General features: G+C 37.8%; 2 protein-coding genes across 3 annotated transcripts in view; one reads left to right on the forward strand and one right to left on the reverse strand.

Moving 5' to 3' along the window:
- Nucleotides 1–17,384, reverse strand: part of VPS50 (VPS50 subunit of EARP/GARPII complex) — a 119,331-nt gene extending 101,947 nt beyond the window's left edge. The window contains exons 1-2 of the mRNA XM_045828661.1: nt 17,245–17,384; nt 9,608–9,676 (exon numbers count right to left, since the gene is read on the reverse strand). Of these exons, the coding sequence (XP_045684617.1) occupies nt 9,608–9,676; nt 17,245–17,277 (102 nt within the window). The 5' untranslated portion in view covers nt 17,278–17,384. The remainder of the gene's footprint in view (nt 1–9,607; nt 9,677–17,244) is intronic.
- Nucleotides 17,385–24,940: 7,556 nt separating this feature from the next.
- Nucleotides 24,941–25,132, forward strand: part of HEPACAM2 (HEPACAM family member 2) — a 39,263-nt gene continuing 39,071 nt past the window's right edge. The window contains exon 1 of one of the 2 annotated variants that reach the window (XM_045827854.1): nt 24,941–25,126. In XM_045827854.1, coding sequence (XP_045683810.1) covers nt 25,048–25,126 — 79 coding nt within the window. In that variant the 5' untranslated portion in view covers nt 24,941–25,047. The remainder of the gene's footprint in view (nt 25,127–25,132) is intronic. The other variant, XM_045827853.1, reaches the window with a different exon arrangement.

The following is a 25,132-nucleotide window of genomic DNA, read 5'->3' on the forward strand; positions in this document are numbered from 1 at the left end:
GTAAGCAATTATATCACACAGAGCATGCAAACTCATATAATGTCAAAGAACTGACAGGTAACACTTGACACTCTAAACAACCTGAAATAAAGAAGGGAATAAAACCAAGAAAGGCAGAAAAAGAAACACAGCACACAAAATGGGATTCGATCCAAAACAAATACCCAACACTATATTCCTATAAAATACCCCCTCCTTTCACAACCTAATGGCTCCTGTGTGAAAACATAAACCTGAACTCATTCAGACAAACTCCATTCTGTTTAGAATCCTGAACACCCTTGTATCCCTTGCACTTGTAGACCACAAGGCTGTTCCTTGTCAGCGCTGCCTGCTCCATCAGATTGCACATTTCTCAGGAACCGAGATTTCTCCTCATTACTCCATCACCACGCTCTATAGTGTCAAGGCAAAGTGCAGATAATAACCACTGATCAAACTAAAATTAACTGCACAATGAGTTATATTTTAAAAAGGAATATAAGAACAAAAGAAAGAAAAAAAACAGCATGTTCTTATTTTGATAGCCATATTTTTCCACAAACTCTTAATGAAAGATGTATTTCTTCTAACTAGAAATAACAATAAATGCTAAATGATTTTAGGGATAGTTTATGCACACAAACTAGAAAAAAACAGAAGTATCTATCTAGATTGCATATTCTGACCACAATTATTCCATAATTTTGGCATTACATAAACTGACTGGTTTCCTAAGATTGAAGATATATAAAAATGCCTAATCTTCACCAAAATCAGAACCAAATTTGCAAACCAATATATATGTATGAAGCAAAATTTTATGTAAACAAAATGCACAAATGATTTCCTACAAAAAAATTTAAAAGGTAAAATCAGGGGAACTGAATAACAAAACTCCTTAAACCATATTAAAATATGTGACTTTTTAAATAAAGTTACAATAATATTCGATCCTTAAGCTAAGTTGGGAATAAAATATTTCAGTCTTAAAGACTGCTATTATACTATTACTAACATTTTAAAGAAACTTATTTTTATAGTAAATTTTATGTCACATAGTAACTGAAAAATACTATCATTAATAGTAGTAGAAAAATTCCGTAAAACTTAAAATATTCAAAAATAATTTGTCAACAACTACAGACTATCAAATATACCACAACTTGCCTGCCAATGGCAATCAACTACACCTAAAATAAAAGAATAAGTACATCAATATCACCCCAGAGTTAAAGCTGGAGTAAGACTACAATTGAAGTAATAAATTAAACTGTAAAGGGATGAAAACAAAAGTTCTTTGGGGGAAAAAAACAACAAATCAAATCTCTGTCCCATACAATCAAGAGGAAATAGCCTGCCTGCTTTCCAAGTTCTATTACCTTACCTTTCCCAGTGAAGTCATGTATTTCAATTTAACATTTTTTTAATTCCCACTATGTAAAAGTCCTCCACCCTAGGTAACACAGAAACAAACATGAATAAAATACAGGGTCCAGCACAAATAATGCCCCTTTTCTATTACAAAATCTTTTATTACAAAATCATAAGCATGTGATTCTGTAACATAACAATATCACGCTCAAGCACGCATTACTTCAAATTATGTTCAAATTAAAACTATACATTATTGCACCCATATTAGTACCCTACCAACCACACTCAAGCAGGCATTACTTCTGCAGGACCCTTATGTCTTTCTCCTCAAACAGCTGCTGAATAGGAGGGTAAGAAGAACAAACAATAATGATGCAAGGCAGGACATAGGGAGGGAGAGAAAGACAAACAAAGGGAATCAAGGGAAAATCAGTTCACATCTGATAGAAGAGGTGGCATTCAGAGAATATGAAAATAGATAAAATTTCAGATTTGAGAAATTGGGGGTATAAAGGTTACAGAAATAAAGCAAAGCATATGTTAAAACAGTGCAGTCGGGAAGCATACAATATGTTAGGCAACAGAGGGTAGCTACACAGGGTAGAAAAATGTCATAGGGGAGAGTGTGCATGTACACCAAGAGGCAATAAAATACAGCAATTGAGATTTTTTTAAATACAATATATTTTTGTATATACTAGAACAATATCTCCCTTACTAAAACTAAAATATATTCAACACATATATCATTGTGCCAGATGCTATAGCAAAATGCATAAACATTTAATATTTCCTTAACATAATAACAAAGCAGGATTATTTACAACAAAGAAGTCACTCAATATTTCAGAAGCTCAATCTTCCAGCAGTTACAATACACTGTAGGGTTGCATATAATATTACCTAGCATATTTTTCTATTTAGATCATCTCTGAGATGAAGCTACATGAACATACATTTAAAAATGCACACCATAAATATAACTTTACAAAAAAATTGAAAAGCAATCAGAAATTTAAGTCAACGTTTTAGCCAAGCAAAATGAGCATGTTTATTCCTCTCAACACGACAACAATAGGTTTTGTAAGAACTGAGGATCCAAGTCTATAAAACAACTGGAGCCCTCAAGTGTATGGTGTTAAAAATATTTCCAATTATTTATGTTCTGTAAGGAAGTAGACTACAACTTTACAAAGCAATTTATCATTTAAAAGTCCACCTCTTAAGGAAATGTATTCATGTTTAGGAAAGAAAAAGACTACAAATTTTGCATTTAACCACTACTTTCAAATTATACAAAATACCACACTAATTATAAACACCAACCCAAGTTCAGGACTTTCAATTCTATTCACTTTTCTAAGTGTAAAAAGTTACAAACAATTTAACAGTTCTAATTGCCTTATTAAAGAAAATGCTCTCTTGAATTTTGAAAAGTAATCTAACCCAATTTTTAAACCCATAGAACAGCTTGGAAACTTACTATCTTCAGTAGTAGGTTTTTATTCAAGCAAAGAGGCGAATGCAAACTCTTCACTTCACAGGTCAGATTTCAAAACCCCACAGAAAATTTGTGAAATATGAAATGCAAACCAACTTCCATTTCTGAACTGAGCCGCCCAGACCTCAGCCCACACCGCACACCTGAGTGGCGGAATGCACTGTGTTGGAGGGAGTGGGGAGAAAGGAAGACATTTTACATTTATACAGTATGAATTTGGGTTTCCCAAGATAAATCTTATCAAAGGCTTTTTTTTTTTACTGTTTGCATTTCTTCATCAGTCAACAGAAAAGGTTTCTCTATTATAATAAATTCTAGAAATGGAAATCAGTCTTATCAGAGTTAGCATAGAGCAAAAAAAATTTAGCTACCACAATCTATGCAGACCTAAAAGGAAGAATAAAAGCATGAACTTTTCAATATTCAATCAGTATTATAAAAACTGTAAAGTGCTGAACAAAAATGGGTTTTCTGTTTCCAAATGAAATAGCATTCAAGATCACAGATACCCTAAAATCATACATATGAGAACACCACATAAATTTGTAATGAATTGCCAGATGTCTGATTAGGTGGGGAAATGGCATATTTTCTTAAAGTCCCACAAGGATGACAATAATAATCCATCAAAACAGCCAGTTCATTAGTTTGTATTTGCGTGTTTTAAATAAAACATAGCTTTTAAAGCCTAGCCTATTTTTCTTCAATCTTTCAGTGCCATCTAGTGGAATATTGGTACAGTTACAATATGAAAGGAGATTTGGCAAAATGATTTATAGATTTTTATAAAAGGTTATAAAAATAACTGGCATTGTTTTAATCCAGCTTTTAACACACAGCAATACTAAAAATAATGCTATTGCTATTGCTATTAAAATAATTGCTATTTGCTATTTTACTCTCTTTACCATAATAGCCTTCCAAATATACACAAATACATTTATAAAATTTCTTTAAAATATCTTTAAAAGATATTAATATAGATCATGAAATAAAACTGATTATATTCATAGAATGGTACTAAGTTATTAACATACACTAAAACACAAAATTTGAAAGCAAAACTTTCATATTTGATACTCTAGCAAATATTTTTATATACTTCTCTTAATTCAAAATACTGTATTTTAACAAGTATTTCCCAATTTATTTTTATGAAAGACAATAGCTTTAAAGATGGCAAATTTATTTTAAAGCTATCTTTTAAATTTTCTCAACTTCAGTGAACAACATCAAGCTGTTTGCCACATGTCTGTCCACCTGGAAGGTAATGCAGAAGAAAAAACACATCACAAATTAAAGTACAGAAAGGAAAATCCACTCTATAATTCTTAACCTTGTTTTTTTTTCAGATTTCAAATATCTTGTCAGAGCCTCTCTCTAAAGAAAGAATACCATCTATTCTGAGAAAAGACAACACAGCACCTTCAATCCCAGTGCCTAAACACCTCAGTTTTTCCAATTCCTTTACCTTCCACATCCAATAAAATTCTCAGTCCTAAATTCTGCCCTTTAAATCCCTCTCAAATTTAACCCTTCTTTCCTCAGCTTCATGTTCTTTTTAATCAGTATCCTAGTGTCCAGATTTTCCATTCAAAAATCCACCTGTACACTAGTTATCTTTATAACACAAATTAATCGCCAACTCTAGAACACCCTGCAGCCACTTCTACCTACTCCCAACCCTCTCCTAGCTGTACTACCCTGTGCATACTCCAGTACAGACCTCTACTGTCCTTTCACTATTCTGCAAGTAATCTATTTTTGCTTGTCCCTCCCACATAGTTTGAAGCAGAAACAGTCTTTTATATATCTTTGCATCTTCAAAATTTAGTAACTGTGGCTCAATACATGATTGCCAAATGCATTAGTGTGGATGAGCTTTTATCATTTGCTATTAAAAAAAGGGTTAAAATATCAAAGCATCTCAAGGCAAAAGGAGACTAATCTGATTAACAGTTTAAAGCAACACAGCTAAACACTGTTAGCGGTGAGTGCCTGAGAAAAACTAAATGAATGTGCAGATGCACAGTTGGATTCCCTCTTGGTACCACCTGCATAAGATACCTGTTTTAAAGGATATATAATTCTAAATTAAAAGGTTTTTTATCCCAGTCACTAAAGCCAGAAAAAAGTCTCCTAGTCATACACTTCAACACTAATCCTGTCTCTACTACAGATACCAATACACTCTCTTGTATATTTTTTATCTCTTGTATAAATATTACAATATAGAAAATATAAAATGTCAGAGCTAAGAGGGCTCTTGAGAATCATCTAGCCTCACCACATCTTTTCACAGATGAGGAAACTGAATCAAAAAGCCGTTAACATGATTTCCCCATTTAAGGTGAATGTTTAACTCACTGTTTCCACCTAACTCTCTTGACTCATTCCCGCACACGAGACTCAAATCACGGTAAAGTCCTAAAAACAAAGCTCTGTAATTAGTGTCTGCTTTCAGGATTATTTCCATAGATGCTAAGAAGTTAAGTCAAATCCATTAACCTCACTTCACAGAAGTAGTTTAAATGCCAGGGAACATTCTGCCCAAACTCCCAAAATGCAACACAATAGAAAACAGCAGGCAGGTACTAAGTTACTTATCTGTAGGATGAATTAAGTATACAAACAAAAAAATACTTCCTTATATTTGGACAAATGTTATTTTCAAGTTGTAACTGCAAACAGATATTTCTTTTGTCTTCTTGCCCTATATTTTTCTTTAATAAAAAAATCAAAGGCATAGCTAAATTAATCAGGTAATAGTAAACACAGCTAAGTCCTATTTGCATTTATAAGTTAGTGAAATTAAGGCCTTAAAAAAACTTATCTTTAAAGAGTAGTATCAGAAGGCAATATTTCAGTATAAATGCACAAGACAATTGTTAATATTAGCACTCTTTTTCACATTTATGACATTAACCACATGGAAGTATTATAGAAAGTATTTAAAGTCTAGATATAGATTTAAAATGTTCTGAATACTGATATTTTATTTTTTAATTAGGATTTAACAAATATTCTGAAACATAGTCCTAATAAATTCTATAACTACTAACCATGTAGCACTGTGATTATTATATACAATAAATTTTACTCATAATTCTTGTAACCAATGAAGTAAAACACCTTTCAAATAATTCAAAAAGTGTATATTTCTTAAATAATTAACAAATTTGGTCAGTAAATATTACATCAATTAATTTCTTATACCCTTACCTCTGCATGAAAATCACATTAATATGAAACAGAATCTACTTCTCGGGAATGAAATTTCAGTTCATCACTAACTCTTTATTCTACTTTCCCCCACAAAAATTATCTGTAAAACTTCCAATTTTTTTTTAAGAATAGCTCCTGTACTTCCCCTTCCTCATTCTCATTATCAAATATTCAATTTGGCCAAAGCTCCCTAAATTTGGCTCCACATTTGAATCACCTGGGATCCTGAAACACAGCTGACACCTGGCTCCACCCACACTGTGAAATAAGTGAAGTGGGGTGTGGTCTGGCTGCTGGTAATTCTAACCTGCAGCAAATATGGGCACCACTGACCTTGGCTCTGAAATATTTAAACTAAAATTTTTTAAATCTGTCACAAAGTTGCCTTTCCTATAGTCCAATAAACAATCCTATTTTTTTTCTTGTCCAAATCATTCTCTCCACCAAAATAACAAATCTCCAATGTATGGATTATCATTCGACTCGCATCTTTCCTCTTAAAGTGGGATGCAGTGCCGTTTGTCCAAAAAGGCCAAGACTAAGATTTCTTCCCACTTACAATGTATACAGTCCTCAAAAGATTCCACACCAACAGGACTCTGAATTTCCAAGCACACCTGATGCCCTTTTGCACTGTCTCACATACACATACAACACACACGGGAACAGAAGTACTCAGCCGTGAGAAACAAGGAAACCCTGCCATTTGTGACAACATGAATGGAGAGCACGCTATGTTAAGTGAAATAAGTCAGAGAGAGAAAGACAAATACTGCATGATCTCACTTATATGTGGAATCTGAAAAAGCGAAACTCATAGAAACAGATCAGAATGGTGGGTACCATGGGCTTGGGACCGGGGCAAATAAGGAGATGTTGGTCAAAGAGCACGAACAGCCAGTCATAAGATGGGTAAGTTCAGGGGAGAAATTTGAAATTTTTTAAATTAAAATACATATGTGTGTGTATATGTATATTACATGTGTGCATGTGTGTATCTATCTATTTATATAGAAAGATATATCTCCTGACTATAAGGTAACATCTAGGTTATGAAAAATACTCAACATTCAAGTTATAGCATGGTATTGAGAGGGAGCCATCCTAAAACATGCCTCTTTGCCATATTGATTATTTTAGGCTGGTTATTTTTAAAAAATGAAATACTCAGTTAAAAAACTTTGATGTTCGCCCTAACTGCCTAAAATAACATAGACAGAGGACCAGAGGACCTGTTTGAGGAAGGGAGCTATGGTTATAAATGACTAATTGAATATGAACTAGGTGTGATAGACAGGGAGGAACCTCGCAAGACCCATTTGACCAAAGTCCTCTCAGTGTCCCATTGTTAAAGATGGCCCAGCAAACATTTATCAAACATCTGCTTTCCTATCCCAATGGGAATTATGCTCCTGCCCTCTGAAGTCCCAAACCACTACGCAGTCCTCCTTCATCCTTAGCTCAAGATGGCACATAAACTTCAAATGCCCCATATGTCTTCTAGTCCCATTATCTTGTGGAATCCTGTATGAACATGCATAATAAATATGACTGTTTTCTCCTGTTAATCTGTCTCCTGTCATTTTGATTATTAGATCAGCCAAAAGAACTAAGAAAGAAAAGGGGAAATTTTCCCCTAGCCCACACTACGCACTGTAAGAAATTTCTGAACATGAGTCCTCTAAACTCTTAATTTCAGGACTGACAGCAAATTGCACCCATATCAAACTTAGTCTACTAACTAGAGCTTTGCCACTCAACAATTCTGATGTTCTCAAAACTACCCCGAGTAGAAGGCAGCAGCCCAGCTCACCCTGCAGCACTTGTGATGTTTCAGAAGAGAACAAACAGCACAAGAGGATTATATAACTTTCTTAGAGTAAGGCGAAATTTAAGCTTAGAGCATTCATACTGATTTTACTATCCACTTTTCTTAACTAACTTCTTAGTACGTGCCAATGAGACTAATGGTGCAGGCTTAACCTTAACCTACCCATTTACACTTGTTGACCTTGTGATCCCAGACTTGTCTCTCTACCCAGAGCCAGTCACCTGAAAAGTACACACCGCTGGTCACTGATGGGGCGAGGGTGGGAACTCAGTAAGAAGACCATGTGATGAGAGCATCATAAACTCACTTCCTGCCACTACTAGAAAAACATCATGGCTCATGGTTTGAAGACAAGAGAAAGTTCTTATGCAATACATATGTAAGGCAATGTAACCCAAGGCACGTACATAATACATAATAATCTTTTTTCCGTAAGTCAAAGAAATATAGAGAATTATTTGACAATTAGGATTCATAGCTATCTCTTAGTTCCCGATTTTATGACATTCAGTAATCTTTCATAACATTATATAAAACTATTCAAAATGCCTCCATATAAATAAATAAATAAATTCTTTTTTAAAAAATGCCTCTTGCCCTAGCTGGTATAGCTCAGTGGACTGAGTGCTGGCCTGTGAACCAAAAGGCTGCCAGTTCAAATCCCATCAGGGCACATGACTAGGATGCAAGCCAGGTCCCCCACTTGGGGGCATGCAAGAGGCAACTGATAGATGTGTCTCTTGTACATGGAGGTTTCTCTCTCTTTCTCCCTCCCTTCCCTTCTCTCTAAAAATAAAAAAAAAAATTTAATGCCTCTTTAAGGTTTTTGTCTGAACCACTTCAGGGTTGGCTAGAATGTTATATCTGGAGGGTATATTTGGGTCTGACTCAAAAAAAGGCTAAGCAGTAAACACAAAACTCACTTTAGGGTGTAAGGCACCTCAAAGAAGTGGGAATTATCCTCCTAAGCAGCTGACACTGGGGTGTGACAAGAAGATTTCTAATTGCCAGGCCAGCCACAGAAAACAAATAGTCTTTTCAAATATGATCCTCAAATTGAAAATCACAAGCGCATACACTGAGAAGAACAATCTTTAATCAGTGATGGAGCTGTTACAGAGACAGCTTCGAGTGGCAAGGACCCAGAGTAAGAACCAGCAGGGATTTATTTATTTAACAATTGTTAATAATTCTCCTGAGGGGAAGCCACGCTACCTTTCAAATAACACCTACTAAATTTGTAAACTAAGAAACTCATATGAATATCAAAGGATTAAAATCCAAGATATCTACAACTTAAAATAAGATATACTTTAGCTACTTATTCAAAAATCTCTGCTCTATAATATAACAAAAACATAATTAACTATGATTTTTGGTTCAGAGTATTGCCATATAAAAGTATATTATTTCCCCAAATTACGTCAAATAAATTAGTAAGTTTCATGTATACATATATAACTGCTTTCATGCTAAGAATCTGATGCAATAAAAAAAACTGAATTTATCAAGTTTGCATTTCCTGCTTAGCTATCATGAATTATACTGTAGCCCAACAAGTAATGAAAGCAATAGCAAGTCCCAAGCCTCCTGCACTACAAAAATTTATCGCTCTTACAACAATCATCTGCATGAGGGAAGAAAAAGTGTCCATAAGGCAGTGAAAAGTCGTGCTCGCACAGGGAGACCCATACCTTTCCAGGGGCCCGGAGGCTTTCGATGGCGCCCAGATCGCTGAGGCTCTCCGGGGGGCTTTTCAGACCCTTAAAAAAAGAAGATAAAAGGAACTTTAATTGTGCTGCAGAACTATAATATGATAGAACATACCTATTCAAATAGAAATCACCATTTTAAAAATAGAAATTTTACTGCTTTAAAATATATAGAATATGTGTCCTAAAAAACACATCACTTAATACATACAGTACTATTATTAAATCAAGTAAAGATGTATTTTTGGTAGTTTGGAATAAAAATATATGGCAACTCAAAACTAATGAAGACTAACAACCATAATTTAAAAATGACCAAAAGAAAAAAACTTTTGAGTGGCAAAAAGCATTCCACAAAAGCACTTATCTATTATTACCAAATTCACCTGGTAAAATGGTCAAAGATGTATGATTCACAGATTTAATATACCAACCAACTGAGCAAATCAAAGAATTTTAAATAATACTAATTCTTAATACGTAAGTAATCCCTTGATTTTACCTGATTTAAGTATCACCAATGTACCCAATTTCTACTGCGTATTTGAGACTTAAATCTCATGTCCCTCTGCCTTCTACCAAGTCTTAACCTCTTTGGGACCTGGTAATTCCTATATTCATATCAACTGAGGTATTCTGAAAGTCTCATTTGCGCCAGGAAAAATTATTAAGACAGAAGGAAGTTAGCAATTTAAATTTTTTTAAAAGTCTCATTTTAAAAAGAGGACATTCAAAGCAGACACCTAAGGTTCCTATAATGTCAGTGTGTAAGCAAAAGTGGCTGATACGTTTGTTTGAGGAGAGATATATGCTGCAGTCGTCTTCATCCTTTAGGTGTGCCGTACTGGGCCTTCGATGTCCTTAGTATTCAAAATATATGGTACACTGAAGGTCGACTGAGCCTGAGAGCAGAACTCGCTTGTTTTTAAATTTTAGAGGTGTACTGTATCTTCCATATTGTAAAATACTACCAGTCATCAGTACGATTTTTATGACAAGGTGCTCTGCCTCCCCCAAGTGTCTTCCAGGACCCCCAGAGTGCTCCACCCACACCCAGCCTTCACTCTCAGGCCTGTCTCTCCCCACCCCACCCAGAGTTCTGTCTCATCTCTTTCACTCCCATTCTCCTTCATGCTCGCACTCTCGCTCTCGTGCGCGCTCGCGCTCTCTCTCTCTCTCTCTCTCACACTCTCACACACACACACACACACACACACCACCTTCTAAAGAAACTAGTAACCCCCTTTCAGAATTAACTCCTCTATACAGTCTTCCTAAATCCCTATGTTTCAAAGAACACACTATTTCTCAGTATTGTCCATGGATCACTTCAATCAACACCCCCCAGGGAACACTTTATAAAAAAGACTCCTGGGGCCCCACCACGGATCCAATGAATAGGTATTTCTGGATTAGGACCAGAAACTTCACTTTAACAAACCAGGTGATTCATATAATCACTAATGTTTTAGAAACCCAGCCAGACATTTCCCAACACAACACTTCTGCCAAAGTGGTTAAGTTTTAATTATTAAATGTATCTCTTTCTCTCCCAGACTGATGTCCCAAGAGAAGGGAGACACCAAGTGTTACATGCCTCTATAGCCCAGCAAATATAGGCCGGCAAAGCTCCAGGAACAGAATCTACAGCAAAGAAACGAGTAAATTATTCAGCGTAAGTCCTTGGGCAAGCTCCACTCTCCAACTAATTAGAACACTGTTCCCATGGGAACATGCAATTGACTTTAAAATTAAGTTCCCAGGGCAGTTTCCTAGAATAAGGGACGCATACTGAGGATTGCTGTCTCACAATGACTGAGGAAATGAAAGTATGTAACTACTCGTGGGTTTGTTCCTCCTTGTCCCATTTTCTCACCAAAAGTCACCATGAGGGCAGGACAACAATAGTGGCAGAGAAGGCAAGGTTGGTTACAGAACTGAACCTCTATATACGTTATATATCTCCACATGTATACCTAACACACAGACGTGATACAGAGAGATCTGATCAGATCACTGTGCAGAATTAGGGAGGGGCCATAGGAGGAGTTTGCCTGGCAATGTAAATAGCCTAGGATGGGATTGGCTGAGAAGCTGAAAGCCTCCAGAGTGCAAGGAATCACAGGGAAGATTTGAAATAAAAGAAGGGCTCTCAGACTGGTGGGCTCAGGCTTCCTCCTCTTGTTCTTGGGCTCTCTTCTTCCTTGAGGATGCCTGGATGATCCTGCTGCAGCTGCCTGCGTTTCCCAATGGACGGTATTTTGGATGGGAAGGAACTCAGGGTGCAGCCTACGGTCCAGCTGCCTGGCAAGTTTCTTCTTCTTTTGGTGTTCTAGAGGGGACGACCTCTGAGGCAGTAGCCTGCCATTCTTCGAAAATTGTGTAGCTTTTAGTATCTTACGTTGTTTTAGTTTCTAAACTAACCCTATAGAAATCAGATAATTAAAAACTAACAGGGGGCATGCGAGGAGAACTCAGGTGTTAATAGTTTAGCCTTAATTGACAGGCCTAAGTGATTAAAGCTATACCCCAAAACTTAAAGAGTTTAACTTTAATTGATAGGCCTAAGTGACTAATGCATGTGGAAAGCTGTTATTCCAAAATTGTGAACCCTTTGAATAAAGACTCCTCCTCTTTATCACCAAACTTTCGCCTCTGGAATTTTGTCTAGAGGGTGGAGGCCGGCAGTGGAACCCCAATTGCTATTCAGTAACTTACATACTTATCAATATGTATGGGAGTAAAACTTCCTAATTTGACTCAAAATTACAACCACCCTTAAAATCTTTTTAAAAATGCAATTGCCATGCCTTTTAAACTAGCATTTTCAAAGGATAGATTTGCTAACCAATCTAACAGAAAACCTTGGGGAAATACATTGCAAGCAATTTTCTTTCCCCAGAACTACTCAGTAAAAAAAAAAAAAAAAATGCCTGAAATATAAACAAGTGACATGTACCAGTATCTCAAGAAAGGCCTTACTTCCAAATCAGTCACCACACACAATAATTTGCCACTCATATGTGGCAACTTTCCACCAAATGCACAAAAATAATAATAAAAGCTGGAAACCCTCTGTACACCTTAGGAAGGCGGGGAATGCAGTAATTCAAGGAATGGGCCCTGTGGCCTTGAATAACTTACATACCCTGCCTGTTATTTTATTCTAACGTTGATGACAATAACCCAGAGGCTGTTATCGCAGAAAAATGCTATTCTTCTATCAAAACTAACAAAAATTACACCAGTATCTCAGAGTACAACATTGACACCTATATTTTAGGATTATAAATCTTGAATCCTTTGATTTGCAGTTTTATAAATTTCTAACAAATGTGACATTTCTTTTATCTTCACCTCTAAAGCAGGAAGTCATGGTTATAATCGTAGTACTCTGCCTTTAAATTGAAACTTTCACTGTAACCATTAACCATTACTTAATTTTTTTATATTTGTTTTGATAATTTCCTCAGTTTAAGTTTATGCAAAATTCAGCATAAAAAAATTCTTTTTTACCCAAATCAGATTAACACTTCACACTACTTCTGTTATGTCGACAAATCCTCAATTTCTATTTATGAGACCAGCAGCTTATGTCCCAATGATCAAAAGGAGCTTTGGAGATGATCTGTGTTTCCTTCTTTTTTCAGCAAAATTCAACAGTCTTTATACTCAGTCCTCAGTTTCTCTCGAATGCACCCTAGTCAGACTTTCTTCCACACCACTTCACAGAGTAAGTGCTGTTGTCGAGTTGCTGATGACCTCCATGCCGCTCATCCAAAGGCTGACTCCTGTGTTCGCCTTGTCACCCATCTGCAGCATTTAACCCAGCTGATCACTCCCTCCTCTCTCAAACTCTTTACTGGGCCTCCAGGACCCACTCTATTGGGCTGCACTCTCTATCCACCATTCACCCAACGAATATTTATTGAACATCTGCTACAGGACAGGTGCTCACTGGGATGCTGCAGACTTCTTACCTCTCTATCTGCTCCTTCACAATTGATGTGCTAGATCCACCTCTTCCCCCTGACCTTGCAATGCTGAATTCTCAAAAGCTCAACTGTGGACTCTTGTTTTATATCTATATTCACTCTGTTGGTGATCTTGGCCAATTTATACACGTTCTATATGTTCAGAACTCCTACATTTTTACCTATACCCTGGAATTCTTCTCAGAAATCCAGACTCTTTCAGCCAACTGCTACTTTTTATCTCTCCACTTAAATATCTAAGAGGCTTTCAAATGAATGAGTCTAAAAACCTTCTCTCTTCCCTCAATCTTTTCCTCCCTCAGCCTTACCCACTTCATTAAATGGTAATTCCATTCTTCCAATTGCTGGGGCCAAACCATTCGGAGTTAACCTTGATGCTTCTCTTTCTCTCACAGCCAAATCCAATCTGTCAAGAAATCCTGCCAACTCTACATTTAAAACATATCCACAACCCAACCTTTTCTCAACACTTCCACCACTCGCAGCCCGGTTAAGGCCACACCCTCTCTCACCTGGATTAACCACAACAGCTCTTTTGCCCATATAGATCGTAGGCATATCTCAAAGAGACTGTGGGTTCGGCTCCAGACCACCACGATAAAGTGAGGTGTAATCTTTTTGCTGGTGGAGGGTCTTGTCTTCAATTTGTAAACAACACAACATCTGTGCGATAAATCGCAATAAAAATGAGGTATGCCTGAATACTTAAAGCACAGGCCAGAAAGATCTTTCTGAAGTATATGTATAATTACATTCCTCCTCTGCTTGCTATTTCAATCAAACAGAAGTGATGAGTGAGGAGAAAAGGAGGAGGAGATGAGGTCAGGATGAGGTTCTCTGTGATCTGGATCCCTGCTCTCAACCTCATCTCCAGCTACTTTCTCCTCAATCTCAACCCCACCCACACAGAGCCTCCCGCTGTTCCTTAAACAGGCTCCAGCCTCAGGGCCTCCGCATTTACTTTTCCTGCCACCTGCCACCTTGAAAGCTGCTTCCCAGACACCCACATGGTTTACTTCTTCACTTTGCTCAGGTTTTTACTCAAACGTGCCCTTCTCAGGGAGGCCTTCCATAGCACCCTAACTAAAATTGCAAATGACCCAAATGGTCAACTCCCAGGACTCCCATCCTCTTAGCCCTCGTCTGTTTTGTTCACTACTGCATCCTCCAAACTTAGAACAGTGCCTGGTACCTAGTGTTCCATAAACATCTGTTGAATGAACTGAAAGAATAGAGGCGGGCATAATGAAGAAAGCTGAACAGCAGCTTTTGTCTAAAAAAAGAGATCAAACAAAGCCCACTCTCCCATTCTATTCCACATCAAGGTCATGGGAGAGCCAAAATGCAAAACAAAAACAAAAACAACAACAACAACAAAAAAAACAAGTGTCAGGGATCTTAATTTCACATCTCTTCCAGTTAACAATATATTACTAGCATGTTCTATAGTCTTGCCCCAAAAAATCTTTCTGTATATGTATGTGTAACACTACTCATTTAATCCAGTAACAAACAGCACTAAATAAAACCCCCAGTGTAACTCTAGGTGGCATGCTACTTTTTTATACCTTACAGTTTCACAAACTGTATTAATAATGATTAAATTTGTGGAGCCAAGCTTTCATTAAATATAATTAGGATGACTTTAAAAATCTGTGTAAAACTCATTTTACCTCACTTTTTACATAGGATAGTTGTAGCTTTTCACACGGTTCTCTGGCTTTTTTTTCCCCTTCATTTTAAGCACAGACTTCACCTGGTTATGTCTAATACACAGTTGACTGGGGCTGAAGTTGCCATTTTGGGCACAATTCCACTATATTTAGGAGACACAAAGTTATTGCCACTGGGACGTGGACTTCTGTATTTTTCTCTCCCGCTCATTATTACAAAAGACAGTTAAAAAACAATAAACGACCAAAGCTGCTGTACAACAATGACAATGCTGACCACCCTGACTTGCACAGCAAGCAACGTGAAAGAGAGCGCTGAACTTAGCTGATGCACGGAAGTCCAAATTCAGCATTCCAAGGCAGTTTAGGGGCATTAGTGGTGATAATGTATGAAAGTGCACATTGTTTTAAAAGTCAGATGCCAAAGTCAGCCTATTGTTTGAATTACTCAACCGTCTGCTTCCAGATTTCCTGCTTTCCCACCATCCATGCAGCCACCGAGATGATCTTTATGATCAAACACTTCCTTGATAAAGGCCCACAACTCAGTTGAGTCCTTTATTTATCTCTTTACCTTCATCACATCATATAAACATCATCACCAGGCTAAACCCATGAGGTTATTATTCCTATTTTAAAGATGGGGACCAGACGATGAAAAAAGTTAGGTGACTTGCTCAAGGTCACACAGCTACTATAGAATAGAGCAGGACCTGAACTCATTCTCAAGTAAGAAATGGTATGAAGCATAACAACAGTATTCAACAAATGTGAAGGATTGTCAAATGCTACTACCCGCTTACTTAAATCTTTTGTTAATCATAGAACTTTTTTAGTCTATGCCCATGACATTAGCACTGCTATCTGACGGGTAAAACGCCATTTAGGACTCATGTATTGTTAGCCAGAAATCTAGAAATTGTAACCTGTCCAGATACCTCTCAAATTCTAAATTTGCAAATCCAAATAAGAATTTAATTTGGAATTTGTATTCTTTTTTTAAGCATCAACAACAAAATAACTCAAAAATGAACTTTTCATTAAATGATTATCATACACCTTCGCCAAAGTTCTCAAAACCACACTGATTGAAAACTCTAATCTGAATTATCCTTCTCTCATATTAAAATAATAAAGATGGCCAGTTATAGGGAAATATTAAGAGTTCAAGTAAATAAAGCTATCTAAAACCAAGTCATGATTAATAAAAAAGGGAAATTTCTCCCACTTCTTGCTTGAAGAAAGCTGAAGCATTATTAGGAAGACCCCAACTTTATGAGATGAGATAGAAAATAGCCAGTTTTTATTCATGAATTATCACCCTGGCAAAAAAATAAAAGACTATTATTTTGCCAGGACAATGATAAAAAGTAGTATTTCACAAAGAATTCTCACATACATTAGCTTACTGATGACTCTCAGAACTGTGAGATAGAATTAACAAAAAAATAAATAAATCATCCTCATTTGCAGAAACTTAAGCTACAAGGTTTGGGGACTTGCCAAAAGTCATAAAGCAACCAATTCTGTCACCAAATTATCCGCTGTTTTCACTCTTTCGAGGTCATCTCTACTGCACAGACCTCACTTCCCTAGCCAGGCCACCCACTCAAAGACGACAGATAGCTTGGAAAAGGGAACTCCGGAAGGCACCTGGGGCTGTTGGTGGGGAAATGGCACACATAGGAATAAGGGAGACAAAGCAAGCGCTGATTCCCTCACTAGCCTCTTCTAAAGAAATGCTCCTGGGACGCCACTTCCCGCTCGAGCAAGGCTCTGGGCTGGGGTGCTCAGTTGAGTTTTTCAGGGCGTGCACCGGCTTGCCGGGACCCGGGACACCCGCCACCACCTACAACTTAGGTCTCCGCACACCACGGCCCAGAAGCAGAACGTCTCAGCCTCTCTCCCAGCGGAGATGAAGGAGGCCATTGCTTCCGCCTCCGCGACTTACCTGTCGGGTCATAAGAGATTTGATTTTTTGCATGTCGAAATCGTGACAGAGGTCCCCAGCCGCAAACAACTAACAAATCAGAACAAACCACCGGCCGGCTAGCCGAAACACAGGGAAGCCATAGTGAGTGGTCACGTGAAGCTGCCGACCTTCCCTTTTCCTGGGCATGCTGGGAACTGTAGTCTTCCGCCTGCCGCCCGCACCTCCAGGTACCACATTTCCCAGGAAGCCTAGCAGCCAGCGCCCTGGTGAACCCGGCTAACCTTCCTCTGAGCGACCTAGACGTTATCTCGTCTTTACCTGCTGTCGAAAGTTCTTGATGCGAGGCGGAAAAACTAATTCCTAGGTGACCTGGCTCTGAGAGACGGGAACAAACACCAAAAAATAGTGTATAAACCAGCCCGACATGATGCCCCCAGGAGTGGGACAGGAGGGGAGGAAGCCCCACCAGATCTGCAGAGGCGGGGTGGGGAAACGAAGTCTGCCGCGGAGCAGCAGGACCTCAAGGGAAGGCGGTCTCCAAGGGGTGACTGAGCACTGCGACTCCCCAGGTGGCCGGCGCTGGGCTTGGGAAGGAGAGGTGTGGTCCAAGTTGTGCGATGGGCGGCTGGCCAAGATTAGCACTGACATTCCCCAGCCTTGACATCCACTGCAAAAAGCCCTAAAGATTTAACCCGCACTTATTTTACTATGAGCATCATCTAAGGCAAGTCAAGAAGGGAAATATAACAATAATAAGTACAAATGTCAAAATACAATAAAGATTAAATTTTAAAAGGAGCAAAAAGAATAATTACAAAGATCACGTTGAAGTCCTCTTTTCAACTTTTAGCAGTTTAGTTAAATTGAGAAAAGTGATAGGGAAGTCATTTCAGGCTTAATTTAGGAAAAGACTGAAATTATGAGAATACGGGGGAGGGGAAGAAAGCAACACAAAGCTAACAATAATAGCTAACATTTATTGAAAGCTTTCTATATGTCAAGAAGTCTGATAATAGCTTTACATGTATTACCTGATTTAGCCACACAAGCATCCTATGGGGTCGATAACTATTATCCCCATTTTGAAGATGAGGAAAATGAGGTGTGGAGAAATTAAGCAATTTGCCTAACATTACTGCAGACGTGCATACAGAAACTGAAGGTCTGTTTATCCAGATGTTTTATGCGTGGGGTGGGAGAGTGAGTCCTCGAGTCCCTGTGGAAGAGAAAGAGGCCACACGCTAAACCTGACAAGATTCTGCCTGGCAGCCTTACAAACTCAGAAACAAAAAGTAACCACGGAGGCTCATCTGAACGTAAAAATTCCTAACTGAAAAAGGATCATAGTTCAAGGGATAAAGCCAGCACCATTTGCTGAGCAGGACTATGACCTTGTTAAACACAATGGCCATTTTACTCTTCTGACTTTATATTCCCAGCACTGGAAATTACTGGAAGCATGAACAGAATGTGGCTGACGGCTCCCTGCAGCCACAGGCAGAAGGTAACATTGGAATACAATGCAGCCTCGTAATACAATGCCCCAACAGCTTGGGGTTGCACAACAGCAAACCCCGCCCCCCAACCCTTTTTGTAACCCCTCCGCGCTGGTGTAACTCTCCACACCATGCCCCTCTCCTTTCTCAGAGAGTGAATAAAAACTTTATTCTCTACGCTTTCTTCTCTTTGTGAATTCTTGCACAGCCCGCAACACCGACCACCCTAACAATAGTCCTGGCCAGTGTGGCTCAGTTGGTTGAGCATTGTCCCAAAAAGCAAAGGTCTCCGGTCAGGTAGTCACACCCCAGGCTTGTAGCTTTCTAGACAAAGGTCATTCTTTACCTTAAATGAGACTCTATTGTCTTTCTCCATCTAAAATAACATACCTTTGGAATGTCAGAGTACCCTTTTCAGACCCCTCAGGGCGCACCCACGCATGAGATCACAGAACCCTTCATTGTTATCATGTTCCCTGAATACCATGTCTGTGTGCTGTAAATGTTAATTGTTAACTGTCCTGTACCCACCAATGTAAAAGAAGTACGTGTGTCTCCATTTTACTCTTTATCCGATCTCAGAGATTTCCCTGCCTTGCTTTCTCCCATTGCTGTACTCCACCACTGATGGATTTCATGTAACCCCCCTTAGGTTTCCTCCTTTGATTCCAATGTGCAAAGTAAACTGTAAAACTGCCATCCTCTGAAGCATTTCCTCATTTCTTTGAGGTTTCTCTTCCTAGCAATTGTCAGCTTGGCTCAAATAAACGCATAAATCATTTCTCTATAGGTTTTAGATGTTTCTTATGTCAACCCATGCTACTGATAATTTTTTCATTTCATTTATTTTTTTAGTGTTTTTTGGAGGAAAAATCATCAGACTCATGATTTCAAAAATATTTCTTAAGACAAAAAATGTTAAATATGACATAAATGAAAAGTATTAGGTAGTTGCAGCAAAAATAATAAATGTGGTTTGGAAACGACTGACAGTTGAGGAACACTAATATAGTGAATTCCAACTCAAATTCCTTTATCTGACCTCTCAGACTCTTCTTAATTTTTACTAATGAAGTTGAAATATCTGACCTAGGGTTTTGTAAGGATAAAGGAGATGAGGCCAGTAAATGCAATTTATAAATTGTACAGCACCTTACAGTTGTGAGGTATTATAGTCATGATTCTGCCCGCATCTCCGCTCCAATGAAACAAACCTGTACATACTTCTATAATTGTGCTTCAAAATTCCTTTTGAAATTCTATGTTTACCTATATGCTTCTCTGACTCTGTTATTGCTAACTGTATAAAGAAATTCCAGTCACCTTAGGACAATGCTAGTTTAGTTCTTCTTCTTCTTCTTTTTTTTTTTTTTGCCTGCTATAATCTTAATTGCCAGACAGATCACAGTGTGTGAAAGTCTTTCAGATTTAGAAGTTCCTAAAAGCATCAAAAGAAACAGAAATTGCTAATCATATTAACATACAAACTAAAACCCAGTTCAGTAAACAGTGGTCAATTGCTGGGCATGAGGCGGAAGGATACTAAGCACTTTAGATTCTAAGACACATTTGTGGTCCTCAAGGAGTTTACAATTTTGTTGAAAAGCAAGTTCAGCAGTTTTTGAGCCTGAACATTTATATTCACATGAAGAGTGTGCTATTGTTCTTTTTTTCACTTTTATTTTTATTTTTTTATTTTATTGTTGTTCAAGTACAATTGTTTGCATTTTCCCCCACCACTCCCAACCACCCCAACCATCCCAACCATCCCCACCTCCCTCCCCTGATTCCACCCCCCTTGGTTATGTCCATGTGTCCCTTATAACTGTTACTGAGATCCCTTCCCTGCTTCCCCCCTTCATTTCCTCCTACCTCCCTTCTGGTTACTGTCAGATTGTTCTTAATTTCAGTGTCCCTGGTTATATTTTGCTTGCTTGCTTGTTTTGTTAATTAGGTTCCACTTAAAGGTGAGATCATATGGTATTTGTCTTTCACCTCCTGGCTTATGTCACTTAGCATAATGCTCTCCAGTTCCATCCATGCCGTCACAAAGGGGCTCCTTCTTTCTTTCTGCTGCATAGAATTCCATTGTGTAAACATACCATAGTTTTTTGATCCATTCATTTACTGATGGGCACTTAGGTTGCTTCCAGCACTTGGCTATTGTAAATTGTGCTGCTATGAACATTGGGGTGCATAGATTCTTTTGAATTGGTGTTTCAGAATTCTTAGGGTATAATCCCAGCAGTGGAATTGCCAGGTCAAAAGGCAGATCCGTTTTTAGTTTTCTGAGGAAATTCCACAGTGTTTTCAACAGTAGCTGCACCAGTCTGCATTCCCACCAACAATGTACTGGGGTTCCCTTTTCTTCATAACCTCACCAGCACTTGTTGTTTGTTGATTTGGTTATGATGGCCATCCTGACTGGTTGAAGGGGTATTGTTATTGTTCTCTTTGGGGTTCTGTGTTTAAAAAATAGTGATTCTTACAGGCAGCCAGCTCTTGCCTTTCAACTCCATTCTTTGTGAAATGGGAAAATTTACCCACCTGAACTGTTTGAGGCCACCATTTTATTAGAGATTGATCCAGGACTAGAATACATATTCAAATCCAGATCCAAATTAAAAAAAAGGTTTTTATTCAGTGTATTTTTTTCCTATCAGCCAAATTTGGGGAAATGGGTATTTTCTGTACCTATTTGACCCTGAAAAAGCAAAAACACTTTAAATTTTCATTTTATTCTAATACTATACAGTATATTTTATTTCTTATAAACTAAAAAGAAATGAACAATTCAGCCTTCTGAAAGTTCAAAGGCTGTGATTGTAATATTGAAAACATATAAAGTAAGCCAGCGCTATTGTCTAAATAAACTATATTGTCTAAATAAACTATATTTTCTAACTGAACATACCCTAACACTGTAGAAAATAATTGAGCTATACATGATGCATTTTTACTGGCCATAAAAAAACTACAAACTTCAAGAGCACTTTTTAAAAGGTGAAGCACGTTATTTCATTTCCATTTTCCAAAAATACATATATAAGACTTATTTAGGATTTGCACGCTTGCCTGAAGGCTGTTAGTGGCAGGACAGAGCACAGTAGTGGATAATATGGATGGCCTGCCCACAAGTCTTGAGGAAAGCTTGCTGGGTGGTAGTCATTTTATAAGGGAGTGCTGGCCCCATTTTTGCAGATGGAAACATCAGGCCTAAGAGCTAAATGGATCTTATCTGGGGCAGGAGCATTAGCAGTAAAGTAGGATAAGGGCATATTTCTGGTGGTACAAATAGAAGGAGACTCTAGAAGCTTAAATAAAAGCAGAGATCTCAGTTTGATTAAAAAGATATGTTTCTAACCATCCTATGAATATCAAAATAGTGAAAAAATGTGACCTCTGCAAGATGATGTGACTGCACTTCCTAGGCAAGCAGTAGCAGAAAACAGAATACTTTCTGAAGATGAAACAGTGACCTAGAGAAGGACCCAGGAAGGAAGCTGTGGCTGCATAGTCATTGAGCAGTCTTATCAGCAGACCTAGGTTTCTGGGCTGCAGCCCTGTTAAACATAGTGCACACCAGCACAGGCATAGGTGGTAGCACTGGCCTCCTCCAGCGGTCAGCTCTTCCCCATAAACTGTAAGCTTTCCTAGGATCAACCCATTACAACATAAGAGAGTGCTTCCTTTGCCACTTCTTCCTGGTCCCCACTGTTCTACATGAACTTCTCAGTTCACCATCTCTCCTTTCCAATTGTCCCTCCCATTACAAATTACTCATATGCTACTCATAAGTAAAGAATGTGGATGTTTGGAGAGAATGACTATCTGCTTTATAAAGCAAGACCAGACTTACTTACAATTTATTAAAACTAGTAAATTATAGAGTGACTTGAGAGGTGACAAAAAGCCCTGAACCTCCTTGCCAACTTCTTTCTCTCGCCCTCTTTCTCTCTCTCTCCAGCCCCAGTGGCTCCTTGCATTGCTTGAAATTTAATCACCATGGATATAAATTGTTTTAGATTCATCAGTTTTTTTCATTGCAAATGCAAATATAACTAAGATCAATATACAGGCTCCTGAATAGAATGGTAGAGCAGAGCTCCCCAGGGGGTGAAATGTAAGACATTGATGGTGAGAAATTTCCTACAATTATTAAACACTTTAAACCATTTTTAACAATCATGTAAACATTTACAATAGTTGAAGTTATAGTTTAACATTACTTGTAAAGGCTTCCTGTATAAACATCCCGATTTCAGAAACTAGTCCAGCAGGTAAGATTTTATACCCATCATCTGCCACAAGAGGGTGCTGTGTCATGGCTCTGCCAGGTAGCACTTTAGGAAGTTGTGTCACACAAGTAATATTACTTTTTTTAATATTTGCCATGAGGTGAAAAGATTACAACTATGATTAATGTTGGCACTTATCTTATTTATTGGTAATATTATTTATTTACCAATCATTTACTTATAATTTATTTACATAGCACCTGTTATCACCTATGTCAGAAATTTTTAAATATAACACAAAAAATAACTAAATAAAATTACTCCTTTAAGTTGAGTAAATTTAAGATTAGGAAGAAAACACTATATTGTATTTATTTCTCTCATTTTGTGTAGGACCCAAAAAACTTCATCATGAATCAGCACTGGGTTTGAAACTGGAAAGAGCTTATTTTAATAAAGGTAATTGAAGATTAATATTAAAAATGTGAGAGCTTATAGAGTCCATATGAAATCTATAGAATTTCCATGTTACTTTCCAAATCGTATTTTGTGTAACAATATTAAAATTCACATGCATTTCTTAAGCATGAACTGAGAATCAGAAGACATGGGCTAAAGAGCATGTAGGGTTTATTTCTAAGGGAACAACTTAACAAAAACACTAGTTAATCACTATGCTAGGTGCTAAGGATTCCGAAATGAATAAGATTGGTCTGCATTCTAGGAGCCCAGTGGGAAAGTAAACATGCAATGAACTCATTGAGGCTAATGCGATGTGTGCCACAATAGACACCTGTGCAGCTCAGAGAAAGGTGTGGTGCAGTAATTACCTGGGGGAGGCTCTTGCCATCGTTCTGAAGCACGGAGAGATCACCAAGTGACCTCTGAGGAGGCTTCAGGTTTTCCAACAGTCACTCCCTCTGGTTAGAGAAGCACCTGTGGAAGAGTTGGGAGCCTGAACGTAGAAAGTGTTTCCAAACTTGGATTCCAAAATAACTATCATTCCTGTTTGTGTGTGTCCTTCAATTACAATTGAGGAATAGTCTTCCTTATCTATTATCATTTAATTTCTTCAGTGATCCTTTATGGTTAAAAATAATTTATGCAAGGAATTTTGCTCAGTTTGATACAGGTTTGTTTATATACTTTTTTTATTTTATAGAGTGGAAGGTTTGGACTAGAACCTTCTTACAAGAAATGAAATGAAATGAGGGTTAACTTATAACTTAGTAACTGAAGCAGAAATGCTCAGGCTGCCTGCTGCCATGGCAGTGAAGAGGCCGGGCTGGGACGCCACAGCCCAGACATCACAGCAGTGGTGAGACTTCTCCAGCCCATTGGTTCATTTCCTCTGTGCTCAGCTGTGGAAATGCGGCCTCAGATATTATCTGCTGGCATAGGCTTTTCATTATAACTCTGCCGGCCCATAATTCAGTGTTACTTGGAAACACACCTGTGGTTTGCTTTTAAAAATAACATGAATCCATAGATTCAATAAAATCATAGCAGAAACTTGTAATATGAAATACTACATAGAAAAATATATTTCTAAAGATATTCAGATGCTCTGTTTTGATTCTTTGGTATAATTTTTACATGTTCCTTAGTTACTTCATGAAGATTTATAACTGCTTAGAAGCTCTATGAAATAGTTCAATTTTTGTGGGAAAAAATTTTAATTTCAAAATAATGTCACAGTTTTACATGATAGGAAAACAGCTTTTGTTTTTCAGACTATTTCACAATATACTCTCATTATAAAAGCATACTATTTTTCAGTAAAGTCACCCAAAAGGATGTTTCCCTTCATGTAATCATTAATAGCTAAGGATTACTCATGAAATATATTGACAGTTACTGATAAATGCTAAGAAGCTGTTCTGAAAGTCATAAGCCCATATTCTTGCAGAACATAAAACAGGTGTTCCCACTCCCTGTGTCCTTTGTATACACATTCATTCTGTATTCAAATCACAGAAGCAAGAGGCAGGATAGGTCTGTTACCTCACTACTAATTTCCCTGGCAAATAAGCCAGCAGCTGCTGGTCCATGAACCTAGGTGCCACTACGAACAGGACGCTGTGTACATGGGCCAGGATGCTTCCATGGAGCCCTTCAGCAGTGCCGGTGGGGTCTTTCAGTGCAAAATATACCTCCTTCTTGTAGGTAAGA

This window comes from Phyllostomus hastatus, unplaced genomic scaffold, assembly GCF_019186645.2.
Source record: "Phyllostomus hastatus isolate PE091 unplaced genomic scaffold, TTU_PhHast_1.1 phas_scaffold_78, whole genome shotgun sequence".
NCBI lineage: Eukaryota > Metazoa > Chordata > Mammalia > Chiroptera > Phyllostomidae > Phyllostomus > Phyllostomus hastatus.